The 17,009-nt window shown below is 36.9% G+C and overlaps 2 protein-coding genes across 6 annotated transcripts in view; one reads left to right on the forward strand and one right to left on the reverse strand.

The window, feature by feature from the left end:
* Positions 1 to 599: 599 nt before the first annotated feature.
* On the reverse strand, positions 600 to 16,849 carry SENP8 (SUMO peptidase family member, NEDD8 specific). 4 transcript variants are annotated; one of them, XM_015071399.3, is made up of 3 exons: positions 16,709 to 16,803; positions 10,830 to 10,873; positions 601 to 3,618 (listed from the first exon to the last, which is right to left on the reverse strand). In XM_015071399.3, exon 3 carries the CDS (start codon positions 3,580 to 3,582, stop codon positions 2,944 to 2,946), a length of 639 nt encoding a protein of 212 aa, XP_014926885.1. In that variant the 5' UTR covers positions 3,583 to 3,618; positions 10,830 to 10,873; positions 16,709 to 16,803; the 3' UTR covers positions 601 to 2,943. The 4 variants fall into 4 exon arrangements, with proteins under 4 accessions (XP_053079769.1, XP_014926885.1, XP_053079768.1 ...); XM_053223793.1 differs by lacking the exon at positions 16,709 to 16,803 and adding an exon at positions 16,364 to 16,557; XM_053223794.1 differs by lacking the exons at positions 10,830 to 10,873; positions 16,709 to 16,803 and adding an exon at positions 16,364 to 16,557 and having other exon boundaries at positions 600 to 3,618.
* Positions 16,695 to 17,009, forward strand: part of MYO9A (myosin IXA) — a 281,021-nt gene continuing 280,706 nt past the window's right edge. For both annotated transcript variants that reach the window (XM_053223780.1, XM_053223782.1), the window contains exon 1: positions 16,695 to 16,868. The gene's annotated coding sequence lies outside the window, so the exon portion shown is untranslated. The remainder of the gene's footprint in view (positions 16,869 to 17,009) is intronic.

Raw genomic sequence — 17,009 nt, forward strand, 5'->3', positions numbered from 1 at the left:
GGGGGAGAGGGGCAGAGGGAAAAAGAGAGTATCCCAAGCAGGTTCCACACTAAGGCTTGATTTCAAGAGTTGAAATCAAGAGTTGGCTGCTTACCAGACTGAGCCACCCAAGCACCCCAAGGCTACTCAATCTTAAACCTGCCTGAGGCTATATATTTATAACAGATGGGGCTTGAATTTGATTAAAACACTCATGTTCTTTCCCATGAGCACAGCATGTAAATTTTTGTATTTTCTCCTTTTCTATTTTAAGTGATGGAAGAAAAAAACTTCAGTATCAGTAGATAACCAAGACTAAGAAATTCTACTTTGTCATTTTAATGAAATATGTTTTATTAAAACATATGGTTAATATGGAGATAGTAAAATTTACAGTAAAAATAAGGTATTCTGATTATATCAGAAATATAATCCACTTGTGGTTTTTTCATTATTCTGATCCAGTTAGGACTAGTGTTTAGGAACTTTAACAGCCATCTAACAAAAGAGGAGAAATATTTATGATTTGAACGGGATTAAATATCTGTATTAATATATTACCTGTATTAATATATTATCACTGTATACCTAAAACTAATGTAACATTATGTGTCAGCTATACTCAAATAAAAAAAAAGCCCATTGATAATTTTTTATTTTTGACCACCATCTATAGCTGGGTTTATAAGTGGTAACTTTTCTAAATTCCAAGAGACATGGGTTGGACAAGTATGAATATACTTTTGGAGCAATACATCAGGGTATTTGAAAGCAGGGAAGTTCAGTGTAACAATTGCTCAATCCAGTTCTAAAAATCTTGCTTTCCTTTTGAGTATTTTGAAGCTGCGTTTTGCAGACTGGATTCTTTTGACTCTGAGAAAAGGAAACAATACCACAAAAGATCTTTTCCCTATTTTGTATCACATAGCATCAATGGTGTATGGTCAAGCAAGTACATGACCTATGGCTATTAAAGTATCTAGTGAAATGTTACAAGTCAATTCTTAAAGTCTCCTGTCATTTATAATGCTAATACTTAAAAATGCCATACTCAAAAGTTTTATAGAAGACTAACTTGTGGCACAGTCCAATCACGTTATTCATTTGGAAAAGGAGACCTTAGATTTTTTTTTTTAAGACTTTACTAGTTTAGTTCAAAATGTAATTTATTTCTGGTATGACTTTTAGGAAGTCAGGAAAGATTGCTCTCATATGTATTAACTTATAAGAGGGAGACAATCTGACATTTAAACAGATATACTTTGCATTATAGAAACAACTTTTCCCAGAGAGCATTTGCCTTTTTCATAGTGTAGACTAGATACCTAAGTCAACAGTTACTAAAATAATATTGTCTTCTTATCTTTATCTACAATCATGGCTTCAGCATTCCATGTCACTTCTCTTACTCCCCTTCCCTCCCTATTTCACCTCTATGGCTGATTGCCAGTTCCTAATCTTTTTTTTTTTTTTTTTTTTTTGCCTGTTCCCATCTTCATTAGGTCTCCTTTTTATCCAAAACATACTGACTTGAAATGGAAACTTTTTCTGTAGCTTTCTCAGACTTTCAGTTTCAACTCATGTTCACTTGGGCCTGCTATGTAACCTGTATTACTTACACTGTGGTTTCCCCCCACTCCCCTGACTAAAAAGAATGGAGTTACTGCCTTTGTGGTTACTGAGTGGTGAGATTATTTTGGGCTATGAGGGCTGGGGGCAAGGTTAGGTTGGGGAGGGAGGTGAAATAAATTTCACAGCTGAAACTAATCTTTGGTTTTTAAGTCTCACAAGCACTGCAATCTAGTTTTCATTAGGAATAGAATGTGTGTACCCAACATATCGGGTTGTTAATTATTTGAAACAACTCAGAAAAAAACACATCAATGATTTAGGAGGAATAGCATTTCTTTTTATTCTTGGTTCCATATTTTAAAAATTACATCATCTGCATTTTGAATTAAGTGAAAGGGTTGAGAAAGCTCACTTTATCTGCTTTATAACTGCAAAAAAAAAAAAAAAAAAACAAAACAAGCCAACTTTCAGTTTGCAAGTTTCAGATATGATAATAGTCCTGAAATCACCATGGTTGAAAACAATTCTGCCAGATTATGGATAAAGAGGAAAGGAAAAACTATGACTATTAGAAAGCAGCAATATTTATTAGAAATAACAGGCAACCTTGGGAAGTTATTGGCTATGAGTTTTAAAACCACAGAACTTTGGATATAAAAGGAAGGAGTGTTGCATGGCTAACAGACAAGGTGAAGAAAAGCTGTTATCAATGCAGAGTAGCAAGTCAACCCATTCACTGAGCAAACTAAAAGGTCCAACAGCCATTTATTTTAATGAAGTTAAAGATTCCCCCTTTCTTAAAACACTCCAGGAATAGAGTGGGGGAAGATGGGCTAACATCATCTTTATCAAATATCTGCAAAGGTTACAAAGATAGCTGGGAAAGCCTCTGCACGGAGAATGGAAGAGGTATCACAGAACTGAATAACTGATTCTTAGAATATTTAGATCTTGAATTAGGTTAGATCTTGACCTGCTTCTAGCCAGTTGATCTCTTTAAATATGCAGGGCTGTGCAATAAGTTTTTGATTCTTCTATAATGTTCTTCTTGCATTCTTCTGGATATGACATACACTTGGTTTCTTTAAAGATCACTGCTTTTCCTTTGAATAAGCCAATGGGAATAAGGGAGACAAAAAGGGAAATAATAAATGTTCAGACAGCGTGGTTTTAAGGTTTTGATGCATAACTTCAAGACATTTTCACAGAGCATATTGCTCTCAAGTTAGGGTTAAAGTGAAACTTTCCATGTGGATAATGCAGAAGATGACATTCTTCCAGGGAAAAATAAGATACCAGGCATCTTCTTTCAGGCACTGAGATTACAGCCATCCAATAGATGGGGATGGGCAGAAAGAGGAGACTTCAACAGCCGCAAATATTCTTTGATAGCTAATTTTTGGCAAGTCTGGCAATGAGATCTTTCCATTCCCCCCTTTTCTTTGTGATGTATGTAGGAGTGAGTAGCTGCAGTAGTGATTCTGGTTGTTGCCTAAAGAAGTTCTGACACAAGGCCTCAGTGTTACATATCACATACATCCCACAGTCATAGCTGTTTTGTTGAGCAGGGGCTCTCTCTTCCACAAAGGCTAGTTTGTCTCCTTTTCTGCCTAAGAAAGCCTCCAGTTTCTCTGCTACCTGCTTTGCATGAACTGAGTTGCTTCTGCTATGGGAATCATAATGAAGAAAGCTATTTTTATCTTGGACATAAACCAACAAACTCCAATGGGTTCCCCCAGCTGCCTCATTGGAATTATCATTGATGGCTAAAAATACAACTCTCTTGTTGGGGAGGTCTAGGGGTTCAAGGAACATGGCAATCTCTGCTTGGTTGCTAGTGCACTTGATGAACTGGGTAACTTCGGGACTGATGAAGCAGACATGGTCAGAGCAGTCATGAAACTGACTGTTGGCAAAGTACTCAAAGGCAAATCCAATAATATGGTCATTGAGCCAGCTTGGAGGATCCAACAGCGAGACATCTGATTGCCGCAGTAGACTGTCCATGTAACTCAAAACTACAGGGTCCATCTTGTCCTGACCAGGGCTGATCAGAAATTCCAGTAGCTGAAGGAGAGGCAGAAGATAATATTTACTGCTGAATATGATACCTTGCTGTAAAATGGGGATCATAAATAGTAGCTACTCTTACAGGTTTTTTTAAAGATTAAATATAATTGTAAAGTTTTTAGCAATAATGCCTGCCTGAGAGTAAACATTCAACAGACTCTAGCTTCTGGATTGTGTGTTAACAATTAGTTAAAATGAAAACTTTGGAAAATTTTCATGCTGAAACAGTAAGCATGAATTTTTATCTTCCTCTTTAAATGCAGAGATTGGTTAAAATTATAACAGACATTTATCAAACTTCCTACCATTAACCCTATATTTGGTCCTTTAATGAATATGCATGATAACAATGGCAAGTTATTTTTACATTAAAGTGAATTTTCAAAGAGTCTGAAGAAAAAATGTTGCTTATTAACAAGGGAAATAGTTTCCATTTCAACATTTATTTTTGAGATAAGATAAAAATATTGCTTCCTCATTCCATAATGGAAAGTGACAGTGATTAGAGCTGTAGTTAAAAGGAACTACAGGGGTGCCTGGATGGCTCAGTCGGTTAAGCGTCTAACTTTGGCTCAGGTCATGATCTCATAGTTCATGGGTTTGAGCCCTGCGTCGGACTCTGCACTAAGAGCTCAGAGCCTGGAGCCTGCTTCAGGTTCTGTGTCTCCCTCTCTCTGTCTGTCCTTTCCCTGCTTGTGCTTTCTGTCTCTTTCAAAAATAAATAAATAAACTTGAAAAAAAGATAAATGAAAGAACATTTCAAGAACAGAAAATCATGAGTTTTACAAGTGAAAATCATTCCTGATTCTGCTCAGTTTTGAGTATGAGTGATCTAGTTTTCCTCATCCATTTCTCATCTTTAACTTCAAGGGGTAAGATAAAGATTATGTAATGTTTATAAGTTAGAAATTTTTATCATTGAAAGGTAGTTAGGCACAGGAATCAGGAGACCTGGATCTAGTCCTAGTTTTATCACAAAATTTAAATGATTTTGTCTTTGCTTTGTTGTCTGTAAAAAGGGCATATATCTGCTTACATGCCTCAGTGAGTTGCAGAAAGGCCAAATAATTTTACTTGAAGTTATTAAAAGAACATAAAATGTTGTTCCAATAGCATTTATATTATTAATTAAATGGTATTAGTAAGATGATCAGAACATCTACATAGCGCTCCACACCAGTGAAAGCAAATGAAGTTTGGAAGCAAATATCTCTTCATATTATCTTTTCCAAACAAAAGCATGACTAACTTAGAGTACAGCAACACAAAGTATATGATAAGATTAATATGCTCATGATCACCGAAGGTAAGGTGCTAACAAAGACAAGAAGTCTGATAAATGTGCAAGATAACATAATATTTAAGCCAGAGAGAGTTAACTGCTGTGCATTGACCTGACAGCATTACAACATCACTAAAAATCCAAAGCAATAAATGGTCACATGCAGATTGAGAGTATAAAACAAAGCATATTATAATAATATCATTTCTGTAAAAGACTGGGCTAGAATAATCAATTAATTCTAGCCATTAATAATCAATTCTGGCCATCAGACCAGGTATTTTACCATTTGATTACACTACTAAAATAATAAAATTTTGTGGCACAGACATTTTTCTGTAATCAAGTCTGAAAAACCTGTAAGAAAAAATAAATATACCCCTCAAGAAAAAAGACCCTAAAGTAAGTGAGGTAATTAAGAAGCACCAAAGATGGTTTTATGTGCATATAGTATATAATAATCTGAACTATTTCAGAAACAATATAGGGCTGTTTATGAGAAATATATGTATATACACATACATATTAATATAAATATACAACATAAGATCGAATGAAAATATCTTAAGATTTTCTTTTCTTTAAAAAAAAAGGTTTTTTTAAAATGTTTATTTATTTTTGAGAGAGAGACAGAGTGCAAGTGGGGGAGGGGCAGAGAGAGGAGACACAGAATCCAAAGCAGGGTCCAGGCTCTGAACTGTCAACACACAGACAGATGCAGGGCTCAAACCCATGAACCATGAGATCATGCCCTGAGCTGAAGTTGGATGTTTAACCAACTGAGCCACCCAGGTGCCCCAAATCTTAAGATTTTCTTAAGAAAAGAGAATAACTTCAGGAGAGACATAAACTAGAGCCTGGAACAAAGTTTAACGAGGCATAGAGCACATTTGCTATGGGTGGGCCACAAATTTGGCTCTAAGATTTTTGGCAGCTAACCAGAGACTATAAAGTTAAACATTCACAATGTCCGTAAGGTAAAAACAAAGCAATTGCTCAGGAGAGGTAAAAGCATTCTTTGTATTAAGGTTAGGCAGTTTTTTTTTCAAGCAATTTTCATAAAAGACAAGGTGTATCATAATGAATAATGTCCCTCAATATTCTTATGATAGATGAAGTTGTTTCTTATAACGATCCTTCATATCCAGTCTGATGGCAAATGAATTAACAGCAGTCTAGTAAAAACAAGTCTATGGAGGCTAGGTTCTCAGCTTGCTGCTGATGTGACTTAAGAGTAAATTAATATGAAAATGGAATGACTGCTTTTGCATCAAGCAAAGCTCCCCCAATCTCTTCCCCCTGCTCTCAATGAATACTATGTAGTGGTGAGTACCAGATTTTACTGCCTGGCAAATACCTGGAGACCTACTCTCTACACTGAAATCAGACCCACATATTAATAGCCAACCCAACTAGGGATAGAAGCCTACAAGGAGAAGAGTTCCTGAAAAGACAGGCATCTCACCTTGGAGGGAGTGACATAAGTGGCCAAGATTTCCTTCAGAATATATAGTTCTTTTTTTTTTTAAGGGCTTAAAAATTTTTTTTAAGGTTTATTATTTATTTTTGAGAGAGATAGAAACAGCACAAGTGGAGGAGGGCAGAGAGAGAAGGAGACACAGCATCTGAAGCAGGCTCCAGGCTCTGAGGTGTCAGCCCAGAGCCCAACACGGGGCTTGAACCCACAAACTGTAAGATCATGACCTGAGCTGAAGTCGGACGCTTAACTGACTGAGCCACCCAGGCACCCTCAGAAAATGGTTTTAGCGTTCTGTTTGATTTTGAAAATATCCAACATCCAGACAATGGGTCAGTCAAGGATCTAGGTCTATTCCACCCAGCATGGTAGCAATAGTTTAACCCCAACAATTCTAAAGCAAATGGAACCAAAGGAGCCTTTGGCCAAAGCATTGTTAGCAAAGAAAAACTCTAAACTTAGCATCTGAAGACTTGAATTTTAGACTCAATTCTGTTACTCATTGGCCGTATGATCATAAATAAACTACTCAATTTCTTTAAGCCTCAGTATCCTCTTCTGTAAAGTGAGAATATTAATACATGACCTTTATCCTGGAGTATCTGTCAATATAAAATGAAGAAACATTGGTAACTAATATTTTAAAAAATATAACATAAAGTAGTATTTCCAGACATCTATTGTGTCTCAAGGAAATTTATATCCCAATAACTGATAACTGTGATGTATTTCATTTAACAAATGTATACTGAGTGTTTCCTTTGTGCTAGGGGTTGAAAATACAGAATGAGAATGAAATAGTCATAGTTCCTACCCTGAATGAGCATAAGCCTATTATGTTATAATGAATAAATAGTGAATATACAATTCTTTTTACTCAATAAGCACCTACTGAGTACCTAATAGCTGTTGTGGGAGATACCAAGATGTATAAGATGGCTTATAGTCAATAAGATCAGAAACCCACTAGGGGCAGAAATAAAATGTATGGGAATTCAGAAGAGTGAACAATCACCTCTGGCTAAGAAAGGGAAGGAGAGTTGAGATCAGGAAAGACTTCCAGGAAAAAGTGGCATAAAAGCTGGCTCTTGAAAGGCATATAGAATTAGATGCATGGAGAAGGGCATTAAGAAGGTAAGAGAGGCAAGGGAAGTGCCCCTAGAGGCTCATTCCAGTCTGGATGGAATGAAGTAGGAATAGGGGTACAGATGAAGGTCAGAGGAAAATTATTAGAAGCTAAATGGTAACAGACTGAAGTCCAGGTGAAAGAATTTGGAATTTATACTGAGGAAATGGGAATCCATTAATGGCAAGGCTGGTGCTTTAGGAAGTTTAATAATTCAGCCATAGTACATAGGATTAATTGGTAGGGAGAGCAACTGGAGGAAGAGATCAAGTAGATTTTTATTGAAAGTGAAAGTAGGAGGAAATGGCCTAAATCAGGGGAAATGGTAGAAATGGGGAGGCAAGGAGGAAAGGTATTGTAGACAGAGACTCAATAAGTGATTAGAGAACAGTTGGGTAAAAGAGAATCATTAGGAAATTGTCTGTGGGTTTTAGTTAGGGTGACCATAAAGGACGACGATCCCATTACTAATGGGGTGGGGGAAAAGGAGACAGAAGGGGATCCAGCAAAAGAACCAAGAACCATCTAGAACTCTCCTAGGGATATTTCCTTTCTATACAGGGAGCACTGTGCTTGGCACATCTGAGGTACAATAAATATTTGCCAGATGAATGAAACATTTCAAAAAAGGAATCAGAAAATATAGATTAGGGGTAAAAAGAAATAAGTCCTCTTAAGACGTTTGCATTGTTTGTAACATCCCCCTTTCTGCTTTGGTTTTGTGCTTTGTCTTTTCTCCTCTTCACTTAATAGTAAACTCCTTCAGAAATAAGACGACTTATGTACTTGGCCTTGGTGGATGGTAAGGAAAACCGAAGAGTGAACTGGGGAGACAATAACCTCCTCATAGTTCTATTTGTAAAGTTCTACAAAATATATTTTAGTTCTATGTTTTGGGGCTAGGAGGCTTTGGGTCCAGGCTTTACTTTGCCATTTGCCTATCTGTGTGAATCTGGGCAAGTTATTTATTCTCTTTCTGGGCCTCATTTTCCTCATCTGTAAAATGAGGTAATAATAACACCTGCCTCATAGACTGTTACACAAAATAAAAACATGAGTGAAAACACTCAGCATGTCATCTGACATATATAGCGGACTCAAAAAGAGTTGTCTTCCCTGCTCCCTATATTTGGGGTGGTAATAATGGGCCTTAGAGATTTCTTGAAAATAAAGCACATCTGTCTTTTTTATAAGGCCACAAAGTCATCAAAGATAGATTTAGCTAGGGCATGACTCTGCTCTGTGCTTTACCTTTGGCAGAAGAAGGGTGAATGCTAACTCCAGAGAAAATTGTTCTCTCGACCTGAGTGGAGCAATGATGTTAATTGTGTATTGTCAGTATACACAAACCCTGCAGTAACAGTTTATAACATCTTCCAACTTCTGTAGCTAAATGAAGCTAATATTGAATTCATAGTATAGAACAATTCCTAAACGAAGGCTTAATTTTAGCAAAAGGAAGAGACTACTTTTTCATCTTAATCTTGAAATCCTTAAAATGTATATTACTGGAATATTTGTTGTAAAAAACAACAAGGTAATTACATAAAAGGTAATAAAAACTACCTTAAAGGGAAAATTTACAATTCAATGGAAGCCAATCTGATACAAGTAAGGGAAGAAGCTGCTGGTTCAGTAGAAAACCAATAGGTTGGGAGTCAGTTTCAATGAACTGTGTTCTAAAAGAGTGCTGTCCAATAGTACTTTTGATGATCATGGAAATGTTCCTTATTGGCAATGTCCAATACAGTAGTCACTTGCTACATGTGGCTACTGAGCACTTGAAATGTGGCTCATAAGACTGTGAAACTGAACATTTAATTTTTAATTAATTTAAACTTAAATTTAAATATCTACATGTGGCTATTGGCTACTATTTTGGACAGTACACTTCCACAGATTTCAAAGGTATTTCTTGAAAGAAAAAAAATAAGATTATATGGTTAAATAAGTTAGGGAAATGCTTCATCCTAAAAGTCCTCATTGGAGGTTCATAATGCACACAATCATATTAGAGACTAGAAGTTTTGTAATAAGGAAATGTAACTTTTCTTGGTCTTATTTTTTCCCCCAAACTCATTTGACCACGAGACACTTTTGTTTTCCTTTTAAACAGAGTATCTATTAACACCTTATTGGCTGTGCAGTGAAGTTTGGGACGTGCTTGCTGAGTTACTTAATAAATGGCAGTGAGGCAACATGTTAATCATTTGATAAAAAAAAAAAAAAAAGAAGTTAGATCTCCGCCTCATACCTTATATGAACTCATATTTTAAGTGGAATAACATTTAAATGTTAAGAAAAGAAACAAAAATATTCGAAGAAAATGGAGCTTAATACACTTATGTGGCCAATAAATGCATGAAAAGATACTCAACACTTTACTAGTAATCAAAGGAATTCAAGTTAAAGCAAGATTTAATTTTTTACCTTTCAAATTAGCAAAGATGAGGAAAACAGGTAATAACTAGCATTGCTGAGAGACCATGGGAAAAACAAGCATTCTCATTGTTGACAGGAGTATATAAACATATGCAAGCTTTTTGAAGGGTAATTTGCCATTATATTTTAATTCTTAAGAAATGTCTGTGTGAAGGTATGACACTTTCAGAAATTTATCTTAAGGGAAATATTAAGGATGTGTGCAAAAATTTATGAAGGATGTTCATCACAGCAATATTTATAAAAGAAAAACTGAAACAATCTGAAAGTTCAAAAGAGGACTGATTAATTTAAATAATAGATTTTCATACAATGAAATATTTTCAGTCATTAAAAAATAAAGTTGTAGGGGCGCCTGGGTGGCTCAGTCGGTTGAGCGTCCGACTTCGGCTCAGGTCACGATCTCGCGGTCCATGAGTTCGAGCCCCGCGTCGGGCTCTGGGCTGATGGCTCAGAGCCTGGAGCCTGCTTCCGATTCTGTGTCTCCCTCTCTCTCTGCCCCCCCCCCCCCCATTCATGCTCTGTCTCTCTCTGTCTCAAAAATAAGTAAATGTTAAAAAAAAAAAAATTAAAAAAAAAAGTTGTAGATACCAATGTATTGACATGGAAATATGTTTATGATATGCTACGAAAAGGAAGTTTATATAAAAATTTATACAAGAAAAATATACACGAAAAAAATCAAGAATGATAGCCAAAGTTTAAATATAGTTTTAAAAAGAGAATTATTAATGCTTCTTAACACTTTTTTCCTTCTACCTTTTAATACTGTTTGCTTTATATTTTTCCCCTTTCTTTTTATAATAAGCATATAACCAATAAATATAGCTATTTCCATTCAGGAAAAAAAAGGATATACCATCTCCCACTCTTACACTGACCTAAAATATGTCTGTTCTTTCAACTCACTGGTCTCTTCTGTCCTCTGGAAAGAAAAGAAAAAACAAAACAGAGAAAGTCTAATATCTCTTCTATAAATATTCAAACACAAAGATGTAAAATTAATCTATTTACTAAAATTAGATTATGTCCAACTTCTAATGTATGATTCCATTTGCAATTTCACAAAAAGAATCAAATCCAAAGACCAAATGTGCTTTTCATGGCAGCATAAGCAGAAATATTTTCAGGAAGGAAGTTCAAACTTTTTTTTTTTGGTTTCAATTTCCCCCTATTAAACGTTTCCTTTTAATGCTAGCCTAAACCTAAATATATGTATAAAGTAGAATGTAAAAATTACCATCAAGATTTATATATCCCTCTTGAGGGCAGAAATTATTAGATTTTATGCATCCCCGTTTCTTTAGTGCTTGACAAACTGGAGAAAATTTAATAAATGTTTCTCCTGAATAAAATATAGAAGTAAAATACATTTTGAAAAACTCCTAAAAACACAAAATTGTTATAAACAGGAAGATTTCTCAATTGTATAAATTATTTATAAATTGAACAATATTCCTCTTGACATCAATATTTTACAAATAGAGGAATTCAGCTCTCAAAGTAGAAAAACTACTTGGTATGATGATGATGCCTGTTAACTCTCACACCAGAATACTTAACTTTAAAGTATTTTAAGTATAAATTCCATTTGGTCCTGCCTTGGGCCAGGAAGATAAACTAGAAGACTTTCTAGAATTTCTTCTAGCACCAAGGTTCTCTATTTACTGTTCTGTTACTAGGCATGGCTATCAATGGCTAAGATGTCATTGACCATGAAAATAATTTTATTTTCAGTCTACTGTTTCTAACTCAAAGGTTCCATTTCTAACTGTACTACAATTTTTTTCCTTACTATAAACTTGATGTAAACACCAGCCTTTCCTTAAGCTGTGTTTTGCTTAAAATCTTCCGAGAAATGACTTTGTACAAATGCAAAATTTGAAATACCTGGGATTGTAAAGACAGTGTGTAGGGAGGCCAAGAGGTTGAATGAGGGGTTTGAGTAAGATAACATTTTATGAAGGAGTAGACAGAATTTTATCATACGTATAAACAAATTAAAGCTAATAAGGTGTGATCAAGCTGAAGTTACGATGTGCCTGATTTCATAAATAACCACTGTGTTCAGCACATAATAGCTATATGCAGACAAAGTTTGAAAGAGTATGAAAAACTCATCAAGTTTTAATCTTATTTGTCCTGTAGGTTTCAAAGCCTGGTAAAGTATTTTTTTTCATAGATAGTTAAGAGGTAAATTGTTATTACAAACTCCTAATTAATGAGTTTCAAAAATGTGCTTGGCACATAGTAGGGGCTCAATGAAAGTTTTTAAAAGTTTTTTTATATATTGCTCAGAGACAGAGCAAGTGGGGGAGGGGCAGAGAGTGAGAGAAAGAATCCCAAGCAGGCTCCACAACTGCTAGTGCAGAGCCTGACTTGGGGCTGGAACCCACCAGGCTGAGAGATCATGACCTGAGCTGAAACTAAGAGTCAGCTTGGTTAACTGACTGAGCCACTCAGGGGTTCAATAAATAATGAATGAATGAAAAAAATAATGAATTTATGTTTTACTGTATTGTGCTGATAGGAAAGCAGGATCTGAAGGGATCCAATAACACATAGAGAATTTTCTGTCTTAGCAATTTGTCTTTAAATGTAAATTAATACAAAATATTTGTGAACTACCTAACCAAATTTTAATTATATGCTATTAAGTAGGGCTAAACATTTCCAGCAACTATTTATTTTAGCTGCTAATGTAAAGTACCAAGGTGCTACAACAAATAGTAGTGAGAAAATTAGAGCCAACTAAGGTCAGAAATCTCCAAGCCATTGCTTTGATGGAGGACTCGAACCTACCACTCTACTATGAGAGAGTATTTATTTACTCACTGGCCATAAGGGAAGGAAGTCCTCAAGTTTTTTAACCTGTAATCTAGATGCTCGAAAATAATAATTGTAAATGGGACAATTTTTTTCAGTATCAGGACTGTGTTTGGTGCTTTCATAACAGATAAAGGTGTGGAAGGGGTAGTAGTCACTTAATCAGAAGCCAGAGAAAGGAAATTTCCGAGATCTTTTGTAATAAAAATTCTTAAAAAGCTTCAAAAATTTCCAGTATTCTTTCTGCTTTCAGATAGACCTGTTTCCTGGTTCCCCTAAAAAGGAGACAGACAGATGAACCTTAGCCTCTACATAAATTTGATTTTCAGCCTGTTAAACCATATCACTGTCCAAATGTTCTCCAAAAGTTAGACGGACAAGATCAATATAGCTAGTCATGCTGAAGAAAGTAGTCTCTCAGAGAATCTGGTTCAGAAAGTTAACTTCACATTACTTATTTGGATTAGTAATATTTGGACCCCATAATTAATTTTTTGAATATATTTAAAAAAGCACACAAGTTGGGAACTAGCTGGAATCTGGGCAGTAAATTTCACATAGTTTGGTATTGATCAATTTCTAATGAGACAAGTTATCTGGGCTTCAAGGACTTCCTTCTTGTTTGCTAATGCATTTTACTCATCCAAGAGGTTTAAGGGATTGACGAGAGAGAAATCTTGACCTTAAAAAGTCAGAAACGTAGGATTTAACACGTGTAGATGGAATTTAAGAAAGGCCTTAGCAACACCTGGGAACCTATATATGTGGTAAAGCCACTGCCTATCAAAAGTACTAACATTATCACTTATAATACAAAAGAATGGGCTGGCCTCTTGACATGTAAAATGCTAATGGACCTCCACACTGGTAAACACATCTCTGTAGAAAGGTATGTAATTTAGTTCAATCTATGTTTCTTTAGACTGGTCAGTCACACTGGGGAAACAAAGTAACTTAACAGACCCTTTAGAGATCACTTTATAGTAAAATTTAGTTAAAGATTATTTATTGGTCTAGTCTCTTCATTCCTATCTTCTGACAATCCAACCTACACATTACTTCTAGATTAATTTTTCAAACAGAACTCTAATAATTACATTATTCTACTCCAAAGATTTTAACATCTCTCCATTATCTACCAAATTAAGTACAAATTACATCTTGACATTCAATGATTTCCACAAAAAGAGCCCCAGCCTATCTTTCCCAATTTATTTCCCAGTACTGCTCCTACATACATAGGCACAAGTACAGTACTCTAGCAGGCCCAAATTATTAGGCAACAGTGGATTAATTAGTACTGGTTGCTGCCCCTACCGTATAAGAGGAGAAGAAAATAACCAGTTCCCTACTTCCACAGAGAGGCTGGGAAGTGAAAACTACTCTAGTATTTTTCTGAAACAGAGAAGTGATCTATCATGCTCTTGTTTAAAAAAACTATTACAGTCAGCTTTTTATAAATCTAGGGTCCATGGGCCAGGATGCAGCTAGAATTAGGGTTCCATGAACTTGGACTGGGAAAAAAATTGCATTCTGGATTTTTAATAATCTCTAGCTGAAATTTAGCATTTTCTTCAATAAGTATAGGCAATAATCCACAGCAGTATTAGCAGTCCCTATGTCTTTGTCACCAATAGAAATATGATATTTTAATATCACATTGAAGTTACGAGTATCTCAAAATATAATTTATATGCATCACTATTTTGAAATTACATAATTAGGCCTGCTGCCAGATATTATTTAATGCATAAAGAAGCACATATGTAACTACATCATACAGTTGTTTGAATATTTTAAAACTTCCAATAAAATTGATTTTATTTCTATGCATTTTATTTTATATATTTAAAAATATTATTCTGAGATAGGGTTCATAGGCCAGGCTGCCAAAGAAGTCTGTGGTGTAAAAAAGGTTATTTTATCTTTGTTTTTTATACCTATTAATTGCTTATAGTAGATTATCTAAACACTTTAGCATGGAATTCAAGGCTCTTCATAATCTATTCACACCCACTTTATCGCCTTTATCTCTGCCCCACCCCTACTCTCCATATTAAGCCCTAGTCATACCAGACAACAGTAACTGTCTTTTATCTGAAGGCAGATAGACTGGTTTTTGAATTAGCCCTAGTTAATAGTCAGTAGCCTTGCACTCACTGGCTTTGGCATTACCTTATACAGACCTCTCTGCTTGCCAAGGGAATTATTCTTTTTAAAGGTTTGTTTTCCCTAATACTATGAGGTCTTAATAGGGGTATATCTTTAAAAATTTTTAATTTTTTTTTTCTTTTTGAGACAGAGAGAGACAGAGCATGAGTAGGGGAGGGGCAGAGAGAGAGGGAGACACAGAATCCGGAGCAGGCTCCAGGCTCCGAGCTGTCAGCACAGAGCCTGATGCGGGGGTCAAACTCACAAACCGTGAGATCATGACCTGAGGCGAAGTCAGACACCCAACCGACTGAGCCACCCAGGTGCCCCTGAATAGGGCTATATCTTAACTATCTTTATATCTTATTCCTTAAATGATTGATGAAATGAATAATAAAAGATTCTAAATTGGCAAGGCACTGTATGCAGTAATTTCCAGGGGAGTAAAGTTAGTCTTTGAATCTCAAATTGACTTAGCGCTGATCTTTTTTGAGGACATAAATAAAGATACCCTTGATTCAGCCCTAAGGTTGGATCCCCAGCTGATAAATGCCGGATGGTAGGGAAAGGGAGAGTAAAGAGAGCCCTAACTGAGGTAGACTTCATTTTACATCCTCAGATTGAGGGATGTAACTGTGTTGAAGGGAAAGGCAAAAATGACACTTTTTTCCCATTTCCCAGAGTGGTTACCCAAAACTTCCATCACTCTGCTCAAGCTTCTCATTCCAGCCCCAACTCTTTCATCAAATAACTCCCACCTTAATGTTACAGAGCCAACACCATCAACTTCCTGCCCCTCCTTACTTTCCCATCCTTTATTGGTTCTCAACCATCAGCGTTAGTCACCTCAGAAACTTTTTTTTTTTTAAATACTGATGGCCTGGGCCCTAGTCCCGGTTTATTCAATTGGTCTTGGGTGGAGCAACAGCATTTTTTTTTTTTTTAACTTCTCAGGTTATTCTAACATGCATACAAGGTTGAGTTCCACTAGTGCTCCTGAAGCTATCAATCAGCCACCCTTATCCATGAATTGTCCACTTCGAGTTCCACGGTGGACCACTTCTATGCCTAAGTCTCCCATCTTTAAAGAAAACATTCTTGCGGCCCACATTCTCGCCCCTTAACTCTCTCACAATCTTACTATGATGCTTCTTTAAAGGGTAATCTACACCTATCGCTTCCGCCAGCTATATTCTATTCCTCTTTTTACTCTTAACAGCCAGTACTATGAGAGGCTTTTGTGCCCGTCATTCTCTCTGCTTGTCTCATGTTTCTCTGACCAGCTACTGCTCACTGGCCTTTTAACACAAGAGTGGCCAAAAGGTCACCTTGGAAAAGGTTTCCCCAAGTCGTTCCACACAAGCAGGGGCCCCTCTTCTATGCTCAAAGAGGACCCTGTGCCTTTTTTTTTTTTTAGATTATAATTTTACTTTATTACCACTGCGGATTCTCTCAAAGTCTCCCATGTAACACAGCACTTCAGAAAGCTGAAACGGTTTCATTTGCTTCTGACTTCCTGGGGTCTAAAGCACCAGAAAGCACTCAGTGAAAAGTCTGAGGAATGAATGGAAAGCGAGACTAGGAAACGGAGGTCGGGGGCGGGGAAATGCGAGGGGAGAGGGCGTGTGTGTGGGAAGGGGCGGGGGCTAAGAGGGGCGGCGCTGAGAATCCTGCGCCAGAACTGGGGAGGGGGCAAGGACACGTTAAGTCGCCTAGGGCAGCAAAGCAGCTCCTCGACGGGACACACCGCCTTACCAACCAAAGTGGGGAGGCGGCTTCTTACCTGCCTCGGGCCTCACCACCCCAACCAGCCTTCAGGCACCTCAGTATTGGCCGGAAAGCGAGAGCTACAGTCGTAAACTCAGAGTTTTCTACCCCAACCTTGCGACATTCCTCTCTAGTAGAGTGAGAATCTGAGGCAGCGTTCCGAGCTCTGCCGTAAGGTGAGGAAGAAAAGTTTGGGCGGGGCCGCCTGGGGCGGACGAATGGGGCGTGCCCGCGCAAGCGCCAGCCGTTCTCTCCGGCGGCGTCACGTGCGGGGGCAGGGCCGGCAGGCTGGCCGGCTCCGGCAGGCGGTAGGGGGC

Source organism: Acinonyx jubatus, chromosome B3 (assembly GCF_027475565.1).
Source record: "Acinonyx jubatus isolate Ajub_Pintada_27869175 chromosome B3, VMU_Ajub_asm_v1.0, whole genome shotgun sequence".
Classification (NCBI taxonomy): Eukaryota; Metazoa; Chordata; class Mammalia; order Carnivora; family Felidae; genus Acinonyx; species Acinonyx jubatus.